At 42.9% G+C, this 12,385-nt stretch overlaps 1 protein-coding gene across 1 annotated transcript; it reads right to left on the bottom strand.

Annotated features, from left to right (window-relative positions):
• Positions 1-260: 260 nt before the first annotated feature.
• Positions 261-11,136, bottom strand: DSEL (dermatan sulfate epimerase like). The gene has a single exon (XM_039839934.1). The coding sequence runs from the start codon at positions 10,223-10,225 to the stop codon at positions 6,587-6,589; it is 3,639 nt and encodes a 1,212-aa protein (XP_039695868.1). The 5' UTR covers positions 10,226-11,136; the 3' UTR covers positions 261-6,586.
• Between the last annotated feature and the right edge of the window lie 1,249 nt (positions 11,137-12,385).

The raw sequence follows: 12,385 nt of genomic DNA, 5'->3' as shown, positions 1-12,385 counted from the left end.
AATGGAATTCAGCACGTATCAGCATGTACCTTTCCACTCATGTTTAATGATGGAATATTTTAGTTTTATAAATAATGTTGGGTAAAAGATAAAGTGATGACTGAATGTGTGTATATTTCAGTTTATTTTGGTAAATCTAGAGAGAAATAACCAGAAGTTCACTGGTGCACAAAAACCAACTGCACGTGTGCTATGTTCCAGCTGGCACGTAATTAGGGCACTCAGCTTAGCGTTTGAAAATGAAGAGTAAAAACCACCTGTTTTGTTTGTGTGCAGTTAATTTTTATTAACTGCATTCTTTAGATGCATTTGTCTTTTCACAGGTATCTAATGAAAGCAATTTCATCATTTCTTGGTTGTATTATTGTATTCTTATACATATAAATAAATCTTTTAAAGTTTTGTGAAATATCACATTAAGACATCAGATTAAAATGGCTCGATATATTCAAATTAGCCATATTTTAAAATTCCAGGAACTTCAAACAAATTTACAACAAAATTAATCTTTTGGAACAATGCAAAGGAATAAATGAACACGTGATTAAAACAGTAAATACCAAAAAAATTGGGCAGCAATCTTTCTTTATAGTACATCGAGGTTAGAGAATTATTTGCATTATGCAACGAATAAAGTAAGAAGCATCTTATGCATTGTTCATGGAAGGGTACAGATTTTAATGCAGGGATTAGAGATTTTGTATTGCTCATTTACTAAATGAGAAAGTGACAGCGATGGGAGCCGAGTTGACTTCCAAAAAGAGGAACGGAGAGCATCACGGATGTCACATGTCCGTGAACATTTGCTTGCGTCCTTCAATCATTAAGAACAATGTATATATTCCAAGTTTGCGAATAGAGAGGAAGACACCAAATGGGAGACCACCACATATCCAGGACATGTGAAAACCTGAGACACTTTGGTGAAATTCAACATCAGTGCTAATACGCTTAAAAGAAAATTTACATTTCATCTCCAGAGTCAGAGCAATACAGAAATAGGTTAAAGAAATAGAAAGAGCACTTGCAATGTCCTATAAAGATTTGCTCTGATTATAATTTATCCTTTTTTTCCTAAGTTTTAACTACATTAAATTTCAGAGATGATTAGGTAGTTCATACAATAATTAACTCAATTGTTATAGAAATGAATCTCCTTTTGTGCACCTTACTTTCTGTGTTAGATTCAGAGTTATTGTTTCCATCCTTCTCTCCTTCCCTCTTTCCCACCTTCCCTCCCCCTCTCCTCCTCATCCTTCCTTCTGGTATTATTTACATGGCTGGGAAAAGAACAGCAGACTTTTTTTTTTTTTTCCTAAAATGAATCCTGGTTGAATATTTGTTAATCACAGATTTGACAAGAATATTTACTTTCACTTGGTTTAGGCTCCTTTGTGCTATGACCATTGTGAAATGCAGAATAAGAATGTATTTCTTCATAGTTCCCACTAGACTGTCATGGAGTCCATGGAGGGCAGGCTCATGTATGTTTTGTTCATGGTCACATTCCCAGAATTGATACCTGTGCCTAGTAATGTGGATGTACTTAGAGAGGAGAGGGAGAGAAAAAGAAGATGCTATTGGCCACCTGGAGCCCAGATGGAATACAAGCCTTCCTTCTAGCATTACGTCTAGCAATGATCGACACGCACACACACCACTCAGAGCACATGCTCTTAGGGGCATCCCTTGATCTCCAATAGCAGACCAAGTTTCTTTGTTATGAATGTGCTGGGGTAGCTTTTTGAGTAGGAATGGGGGAAGAGCGAGGGTCAGAGATTTCATTCTATTTGCATTGCTCTTTTGGACATTGATAGGACATGCCATGGTAACTATAGAGTCAAAATTTAATTAAGAAAAAATAGGTAATCTCTATCCAAATTTACCAAAAATTCCTATCTCGATAAACTACTCCTTTTCCTCTTCATCACCACTTTGGAAAGAAATAAGCAAACTGTAGCTACTACAGAACAGATACCCCTTTCCAGCGCCTTCTGTTGAGGGGCAGTCAGGAGTTGGCATGCCCCTCCTTCCTTGTTCTTGGTCAATTCCTACTAATTTTGAAGTTTCTAGAGAGAGTTCCAATTCCTCACAGGGCAAGGTCATAGTCAACCAATATATTGTGCTCTTCCTTTATGCTAATCAATACCTCAACATATCCCAAAAGTATGGTGAATAAGTGAATCGATAAATGAATTGTAAATCCACTCAAAATTCTTTCACAAAAGTACATTCCCTATATAGATAATATGAGTTTCAAATTTATCCATAAAATAAGTACCATATAGAGTTCTTGTGAGGATTGTAATGAGACACACAAAACTTTGCAGTTCAATGTGTAGCATATATTTAGGCTGATTCGTGATAGATCCTTCTCTCTCTTAAAAAAAAAAAAGAAAAAGTCTTCACTGTGCCAACCTCATGCACCACCTCTTAAGAATATCTCAAACAACCTGCAAGAACCTTCTTTTTAGTGATTTCCTGCTTGAACGAAGATCTTACCAGTGGCCAGAGGGGATGTAGAGCACAGCACGTAGTACAGGGGTGCTCTTGCCATTTAGCGAGCTGGGATGATGTACGTAAAAGAGTGAAATGGGCTGAGTGCATGTCAGAGACAGGCCTTGGAATTAAATTAGGAGAGCAGAGGCGAGGCTTGCCCATCGCTGAAGGGTGCAGGTTTAGCGGCTGACATCGTGGGACCGCACGACAATATTCAACTTGTCCCACATTTCTCGCCTTCTGCCTTCTCAGCTCCATCAATATCCTAACAGATACCCGAAGACCTAAAGAGGGCTATTATAAACTCTCCCAACCATAGCCAAGTTGCTTTTAGCTTTTTATTTATTTATAGAAGAGTCATTACACATATAGTTCGAATAAACTTGTTTATGATCATCGGTATATGTTTCCTTTGCTGCATAACTGGAAAGTGTTAAAGAAAAACAAAAACAAAAAACTCCATCGGTTGGAAACCTTAGCTAAACTTATGTTTAGAAATAGAATCAAACATGTTACTGGGACTAAATGCAACATATGCTCATATAAATTATAGCTCAAGTATCTACGTACGAGTGAACTAGAGAATGTTAGAATGTATTGAAATCCCTATTATCCTCTGTGCAAAAAGAAAAAAGAAAAAGAAAAAATCAGTTAGTTCTTAAAATATTATTTGGATTTTTCTTCCAACATGAAGGGAAATAATGATGAATCTAGTCAAGTACTGGAAAAATGGCCTTAGCAGCTATTTTTAGACATAGTAAACATATTTTGGTCAACAAGTAAATAAGCAGTGAATAGCTCGTGTGTTAAATACCTTGATATCTTAGAATGTTAAGCTTTCTTACCTCTAAAAGTGGTGTTAAAACCTATTGCTTTCTATATACATTTTCCCCTAAATCGATCCATGAATATTCTTCTAATTAAGTTAATCAAGCCAATCAAACACAGCAATTTAAGAACATTATTAATGTATACTCAGACAACTGAATGTGATATACTCTATACATCGAGAATGTCTAGGATCTATGTCGATCCACCAAAAACTCTGCTGATTTGTGATGCTAGTCAAAATTAAGTGGCTGAGAGGAGGGGCATTTCAAAACGTACCAGTGTGTGTGGACAAGAGGTTCTTTTTTGAATATATTCACTGAGAGTGATGTGGCAGGACTTCTGCCATGCCTGGGACTTTTGATATAATTACGCCATTCTCGCCAGCCATTTAATCATTCTTCTCTACCTAAAAAGTCAGCCAATCAAATGTCTAATACATGGGGTCTAGGCCAAATATGTGTATTCTTGTGTCATCTACTTAAAAATTGTGCCTCTCCAGGTTTCTATAAATTAAAGCATATTCATAGACTTATCTTTTCCCCTGAACAGATTCTCCTGTTTCCTATCCTTCCTGGAAGTTTCATTACAGTAAATTCAGCTCTGGATATGACCTAAGTGAGTAATCTGCATTATTTCACTTTTGAAAACTGATTACCACTATATGTACTTATGTTACTTTCGTCAGCAAAATTAACATATTCTTCCAAAGTTTCAAGATTTGAAGCTCTTATAAAAGCTTTTATACCAATTAGACCTAACTTTGGGGAAGTTAATGAAGAAAGGGATTGCTTTGACAGAGAGGGCACTTTATGTTTCCCTTGGAAGTGTCACATACTGATAATCATTGCTTTATTGTCAAGATGATAATAAAAATAAATGGTGTCTGTTCGAATTTTCCCTAAGATAATGCCTTGGGAGTGTGGGACCTGGATGTTCGGGGAGAGTAAGTCACCTTGGGTACGATGATGACAAGGAAGTGTTCCAAGCATGACCATATGCACGCGTGTCTAATGGCTGTGTCATCCCTCACCCACACAGAACATTCCTCACAGGGCGATCTCCAAAAAGGACTTTTCTTCCAGCAAACATCCCCTTGGTGTGAAAGTGGGGGAGTACAGAGACAGGGAAATTCACCCCAACACGGCTATGTGGGAGTGCAAGTTAGGATACACCGTGCAGGTCATTTTGTTAAGCGTGTCCCTCACTTTTGCTGTCAATAGTATGTTCCCACATTGTTCCCAGTACTTTTTAATTTTCCACATCTTCCCTCCAGCTCCCTCTCCCCCACCCCCAATTCCTCCACATACTGAACCTGGCTCCCTTCTGTCTGTGGGCATGTTCTGTACAGTGTTAAAGGCAGTGCTACAGCTTCTGCTGTCTTCCTGGTTACCTGCACATGCATCTAATTCTTACCTTGATCAGACCTCATATGACTGCCAACCCAAAGCCTTTTCACTGGATCTCATTTGAGATCACACATCGTGGGAATTGAAAGCAAACACTGAGACTCTGACCAGTGATGGAAAACTGGTATCATCCACGTGGCGATTTTACATACGTGTTGATGACCGAGAGAGGAAGAAGAATCTCCCTTGAAAATAATAGTGTGGATTCAGGTCTTCAATCGAAGACCTGAATCCACACTATTATTTGCCCTCTCAACCTAGGTTAATATGATTTTCACTCATTTGGACATTGGAGAAAAAAAGCAGGAAGCGCTGAGAAGGAAGCCCGGATGAGGGAGGAGGAACGGTCTGCATTCACACGGTAATGGGAAAAAAAATGACAGCCAACTTAGGTTTAGCTTGAATGCAACATTGCAACATATCCACGACTTTATCACTCTGGAGGCACATTTTGACACAATAACAAACTACTGAGAAAGAACCATTTTTATCTAGGTCAGAATGACAGACTCCCAAGTGTTAGAGAGCTTGGGGAAACGACAGTTTGAAACATCAGGGAGAAGTCTGCAATCTGTACAGAGATTTTCATCAAGTCGCAGACACTGCCTAATAGTTCTCATCCAATACATTGTAATTACTCCACTGGCTTATAATGGCATAGCATTTTGATTTCGGAGCCTACCAAAATAAAATGAACCGCATTTTATAACAACTACATTTATAATGAGATGCAGATGGTAAAGCAAACAGATGCCTCTGACATCATCTCCCATTTGCCTTCAACTTCTGCAGACACTGGCAGTCTGTAACTCATTCAAAGGGATGCAAGATAAGTCGGGCAGTTTTCCAATTCTGTTTCCAGTCTGAAAAAAACACTGGCAGCAGTGGCACTGGTCCCTTTGAGTCATACAGTGATAATTCCACGAAAAGAAATTTGATTCTAAGTCTACGTCAGGCTTTAATACAAAATTAATCAACAGGGGGAAAAAATCCCCACAAATACCAGGAGTTTAGCAATTAGTAACTACTGATTGTTTTGCATGACAGTGACAGAAAGGATAGAGTGGGAGTGAGGTGACGGCAAGCAGCTGTAGCTTTCAGGAGGCAAAAAACGAGAAAGAAGCGTTTTAAATGTCGACAAGCAGGTTGAAAATACTCTACCAGCCCTTGGCATCCAAATTATTCAAAGACTGATTCCTTATTATTTCAAAGTAGAAAACTTGAAGGCGGCTTTCAGGTCACTGATCCTGACATTTCTGTATTTCCAGCCATATTTTTCCAGAAGGAATCCTACAGTTCTGAGTTCCGATAGGAGCATTCCCCAGCGAAATCGCTGAACAGTATACATGGTAAAGGATTTTTTTTGGGGAGGAGGTGCAGGATAATTGTGTTAGAACTCTTTAGAAAGGAGCTTTTGTAGTCCATCTCAAAAGTTAAGAGGTGCTTGGGGAAAGCAACAATTGCAAGGCCTTCAGCAGTGTTTGAGGTTCCAGGATACATCAGCACAGTTGCAGGTGGAGGAGAGAGTTAAGCAAAAACCTTTAAAATCTTCTCCTCTCCCCTGACCACAATATAACTTCATCTACACCTCTGTAGTGGAAAGTTTTTAGCAGAAAAAAATTCAGCAACGAAGGCAAAGAAAGTGATGACATAAAAATAAATCCTGCTAGGCCAAATATGTTGCCTATTTTTAAAAGAACCTCTCTGTGCAAATAACTGCACACACACACACATACACACACACATACACACACACACACACACAGTACAAGAATAAACAAACTCTTCTAATTCATGTCCACAAATTGGGTTGGAAAGTATTAGTGCAAATTTCTGCTGACCTGCAGCATTCAGTCCATAAACTTTGGATATCCTAGACGGTCCATCAGTGTCCAGCAGATGTTTTCGATCAGTTTAATTTCATCCCTAGGCAAGTTCTGTTTCCAAACATTCGTGTTACTTGGTGATATTTCTCCTTCATAGGGAAGAAAGAAAAGATTCGTGGAAGTGGCAAACAATATTTGGTTTAAACTAGCAGGAGACAAAGGAATTCCAAGAAAGGCAAAAATCCTTTCAGTGGTTTTCTGAGGAAAATGCACGATATCTTCAAACTTGACCAGCTGGTAGCTGGTATGCAGCAAATCTGTATTTATTCTCAGGGCTGCTGCTGTGTTTGCCAGCCACAAATGAGACAACAGGGAGACCGCGTCTGACTTGGGTTTTGATAATTCTTTCCTTAACGCTTCATACTCGAGAGCGTAGCCTGAATTTAAGCTACATCTGCCTTTACCTCCATCTACTTTGAACAATTTGGCCAAGCGCTCCGGTATACCCTTCAGAGAGTAAAGACTTGGTTTGCTACCGTACAGCATTGAATAAATCCACGCTCGCGGGTCCCTTACTATGTACAGTGCCCTCAGTGAAGTTCCCAAAACTTCTTGAAAAAAGCGAAGCTTTAAGGTCCAGCTCCCACTGCTTAAACTAAGCACAGGCCGTGCGCCTGGGTAGTAAACCAGATGTCTCCTCAAGGCCCTGATGTATTCAGCATCTCTGTCAAAGGCGCCTTTCATTCTACTTCTTTGTTCCGGCAAAGACTCTCTTTTTCGTAATTTTCTCTTTTTGTCCTTATTCACTGTAAAGTATTGGGCCAGTTTACCCCTACTGGGTTCACGCAGATGGATGTTTTGCAAGTGCAGCTTTGTGTCCTGGACTAAGGACTGCAGCCAGCCCCGCAGTAAACGGAAATGCGAGCTGCGGACATCTGATGCCTTCCATTCACAGGCGTCTACAAATGAGTCGATTTCAAATTCAGTTTCGGGGATGTCAATGTAGGCTGTGGGAACCCTGATGTAGAGGAAATCACTGCTGTTGAAGAAAAGCTGTTTGAGAATTTCAGCTCCTGAACCCGGAAGTGAGGCAATGACCACGTCGGGAAGATAGGCGTGGTGCCCAGGGGAAGACAAAGACTGCGTGCCCGGCCCAGCCTCCGTCCTTGCCCACTTTGCACAGATGGGCTGAGTGCAAGTGCTCCACACATCCAGCAGCTCGATGAACCACAGGGCGACTACAAGTGTTAGGATCCATCGCATTAGCTTTCTAAAAGAAAGGTAAAAGCGCCACTGAAAAGTTAAAATCAACAAGCTAATGCACAAAATCAACCCAATTGCTATATTAAATTTGAATCCAAAGGGGAAAATAACTTGATCGTGTCTCACGGGCTTTACTATTGCTTGCGTGCCCAAACCAAATCGGGTGATTTGGCCCTGATCGGCCACGTTGGCGAAGCCACCGAATCCCAGGTAACTGAATCTTGTGTTCAGGTTGCGGTAGTCAGTTACGATGGAAACGACGTGTTCGGAATTATTGACGTTGAGAGAAATCTGAAGACCAGAGTTGGAATTGTCAGTAAATCTGCAGCTGGAAACATTGACATATGGCCCATAAAAGACATAAGCAATTCTTGTGATCGTGGACTCCATCTGAAACGTAACATTAACAAATTGAGTCCATCGTTTCTTAAATTCGGCGGCTTGCTCTGCTTCCTGTATACTAGCAACGGGGCTAGTGCCACGATCATCAAACCAGAACATTTTGTAGTGTGCATCCCACACGTCCATCATGGCACCATTATACCTGTTCATAAACCTATATGGGATGTACTTAAAATCGATATCCAGATTATGAAAGAAGGCACTGACAGATTTTATTGGGGAATCGTCTTGCCTCTCTACGTGATCGACGACTAGCAAAGTCTGAGAATTTAAGAGAAGCAGAGCACGATACACGCTTCTCAGCTTCATGGCTGAAGAGTAAGCAGACACTGCCTCCCCGCTCACGAATATCATTTCCCCATGTTGAGAGGCGGTGATGATCTCCCCCGCTGCGTCGCCAACCTCCTCACTGGTCCACTTGAGCCACTGTGCGCATTCTCCCAGTTGACCTTCCCAGGGCTTATTACACTGGCTGGTGGGCGATGGGGCAAACACCAGCACGTTGTTGAGGTGGCTCAGCTTGGGTCCATAGAGAGCTTCGGAGACGAATACTTGCCCATTGGGGGCGAAAGTAAACGAGTTCTGATCTGGGTGTTCGTGTCCCGGGTTAAAGCTTCTCCACCCGTCGATCCAGGAGTATGGCTGAAAGTGAACTATGTCGTACACAGCTCGACCCCCTAGCTTTCCAGATTTAAAAGACACAAAGGTATTGGTCTGTGTATTTGGCAACCCAGCCCCATAAGTGACAACACCCCAGTTGGGGAACGTGTACATTTTTGCAGTACCGTATTCGGAAGGAGGCTGTGGGGTGAGCTGGGGGTCATACCAGATGTATTCGGTGTGAAGAGTACTCCACCTCTGGGCGGTTGAGGGGACCATCGGCCCATCTTTAGGTCGGTGCCTTCTAATCTGCTGAGCCAACCAATTTCCAGCTCCATTCTTTAATATGAACTTATCCAAAAAAACCAACTGGCTCTCTGGACCATAAAACCAATTATAATTGGAATCTGCTATACCCACAGTTCTTTGGAAGCCTGGCAAAAGGGTGGCATAATAGAACCAGAAGTGCATTTTTAACCAGTTATTATCCAAGTTGTTGATATTAAAATGGCGCTGGGCCAGAAAAACATACTGTGTGACCGATTTAGCTGTGTAACTTCCATAGGCCACGCCTTCGTCCAAAGAACCATCGACGATATGATTCAATAGAAACATTGTCTTCTCCATCACATCTACTACAACCTGTTTCCACAAATTCACTTCAGATCCTTTATCTACCCCCGTCACCAAGGCCCCGGTGAGTAACGCTATCATATTAGTAGCTTGGTGATTGTGAAGAAGCTGTTTGCCCCAGGAGCGAACCTTGGAATACTCATACATTTCCTCGGTAATCACCCATATTTTTTCCAGGTATTTTTGTCTTCGATGGTCATCTAATAAGTTATATAAAAAGTCAAAGGCAGTAGCAAAACCCGTTAAGGAATGGCCAACTGGAACCTCATCCCCCGGCGCATTCTCAACTAGCCAGTCTTTGTAGCCAACCATCCTGTCCATATATTCCAAGACAAATTCAAAGGCAACTTTGTCTTCCGGGCATAACAAACAGTACAGTGCTAAGGGAGGCAGATTGTTACCGTAAATTTCATTCCACTTGGCAGCGAAGTCAGCGTGCTTGGGTGGAGGTAGGTAGTATGTTGGGTTGGACAGCATGACCGTCACTGCACTTCTGATAGCTCTAAAAAGATGCAAATGGCTTGTGCGAGACTTTTGTCTCATTGCTTGGATTTCTCCCGCATCAAAATATAAACTTGGATGAAGCATACTTTTCTTCAGCTTTTGGTTGGGTCTGAAATCTTGCACTTTCTGTGTCTTAAACTGATCTATATCATCTGTGAAAAGTGCCCAGTCAGAGTAATTGCTTACAGATTCCTCAAAAGTAGAGAAAGCAAACATCACTAATGCTAAAAATAAGAAATGTCCTGTAAACATTAACGCCATGATCCATCGGGGAGTTCCTTCCCTTAGGCATTCACGTCAGACAGAGTGCTCAGTGCGTTTCCCATCTGCTTAGTATAAAACATACATTTAAGGCCTTGATAAAACGAAGACTATAAATCGCTTACACTGTGAAATCCAGCTGACATTCGGCTCATTCAAAGCAAGTACAGTTGCCAAAAAGAGAAAACTTACACTGTGTATCTGTGTCCTCGATAGAGTTTTGCTTCCAATAAAACTTCAAAGAATGTTAAAACCTCTAGTTTTTCCATATCGCACAGCAAACTGTGGTACAGAGAGTCAAACATAATATGAGTTAATTCAGGATTTACTTCCTTTGCATGAAATCTACCTAACATGAAGAGTCAAAACACACATTTATTTTTTTTTTTGACAAAAAAGGTGTTCCAAAATCCAGATTAAGAAGTCATTCCTAGCATAGGAAACCACGACCGGCAATAAAACCACCATAGACGTGGGATGCCCCTGTGTGTGTTTTGCCCAGAGAAGGTGATGAGCACTGAAATTCTTGGAGTGGGCTTGGTTGTTATTCCTCTCGTGTATTCCTCTCAACTCTTTACACTTCTTGCTTTGAGAGTTTTTTTTCTTCTTCCATTTTGGGAAAAAAACATCTTCAACAAGTGTTCACAGTCCTACCTGGTTTTAAAAATTCAGAATTCTCGCTCTCATTTCAAATCTGTCTTTTTCAGGCTTTCTTACTCATCAGCCTATGATGACCCGGGAAAAGCATTTTCTCATCTTCTTTTATGACTGTCATCTGTACAACTAGAAAACTCTAATCTCTTCAGCCACCTAGGTACTTCTCTTCCAATCATGAAGTAACCACCAATTGGGAAAGAAAACTCCCCTCACGCCAACACTGACGTCTTTTTTCTGTTCTTTTTTCATGACACTCCTTTCTGGTGAGGAAAAAAAGAAAAAGAAATTCTCTGAGGCTACAGGTGTGCTAGGAGTGAATATAAACTGATGATTTCAGTGTTGACAGAAATTTCAGAATCACAATAAAATCTGTTATGAAGTACACTCTAAGTTAGCTCAAGTGATTCTCGTTTTCTTATATTTGTTAAGTGCACACTCAGAAGCCAAGCAGCTGCAAGATCTAACTTTTCCGACAGTGTTTATCTTAACTATGACTTGCTTTCCACATTTAACATGTTTTTATTCAAATGCCGTTAACACAGAGATGACCCCTGCTACCATTCTTGTTGTTTTGGTCACAGAAGGATCCGGGGACAAAAAGCGAAAGTGGAAGAGACCTTTTCTGATTCTGGTGGAGGGTTTAGCTTTCATGGGATCAGAAGGTGGGAACTAAGACCCGTCACTTTCCTCAAAGGAGAAATCGCGACAAGGCGTGGGAGCAAAGAAAGGCAGCTCCGACTCACTGTCACCTGTAGCTTCGTTTTCCGTCCTCGCGAGACGCCACCAGAGGGCGCTCAGACCCAGACTTGGGGCGCAGCGTCGCCGCGGCCCGTCTGCGGGTCTGAAGAGCCTACCCAAGTTTCAGTCCTGGCCCCGACTCCTCCGCGGGGAGCGTCAACGCTAGGAGTTTCCCGACCCGCCCCGCCTGTTGCATTTTTCCATGCGCTTCCTACAGGCTGCGCTGCCGCCCTCGATCACCCCGAACTCTGGCTGTCGTTTGGGGACAAGAGACCCCTACATGGCCAAGTCCACTTACCTTCGGCAGATCCGCACCAGGGTCTCCAGGCAGCGCCGGGCCCCAACGAGGCCAGAGGTGGAGAGTTCGAGAAAATTGCCCCGCACAGGAGGCCGGGCCGCGCGGTCCCGCGCGGGGCGACCCGCACCCCCAGTCCAGCGCCCCCCGCGATCCCACAGGCTGCGGCCCCGCGCTAGTCGCCCGCCCCGAGCCGCGAGGACGCGCCCGCCCTCGGGGAACGCCGGACGGTCCCGGGCCGCCTTGGACGGCTGGAGGCAGATCCGCGCGCGGCGGGCGCTCTCAGGGACGCCGTGTCCAGGGGAGCGCCGGCGTCCCCAAGCCGCGATGCCGCCGTCGCCGCCGCTCCTTCGTGCCAGCTCCGGCCGCGCGGCCAGGGGAGGGCGAGAGACGGCGACGCGGGCCGGGGGCGGGGCGGGAACGAGACGGGGGCGGGGCCGGAGGCGGGGCGGAGAGACAGGGTGATGAGG

This window comes from Pteropus medius, unplaced genomic scaffold (assembly GCF_902729225.1).
Source record: "Pteropus medius unplaced genomic scaffold, Ma_sr-lr_union100, whole genome shotgun sequence".
NCBI lineage: Eukaryota > Metazoa > Chordata > Mammalia > Chiroptera > Pteropodidae > Pteropus > Pteropus medius.
This window is presented reverse-complemented; position numbering and strand designations above follow the sequence as displayed.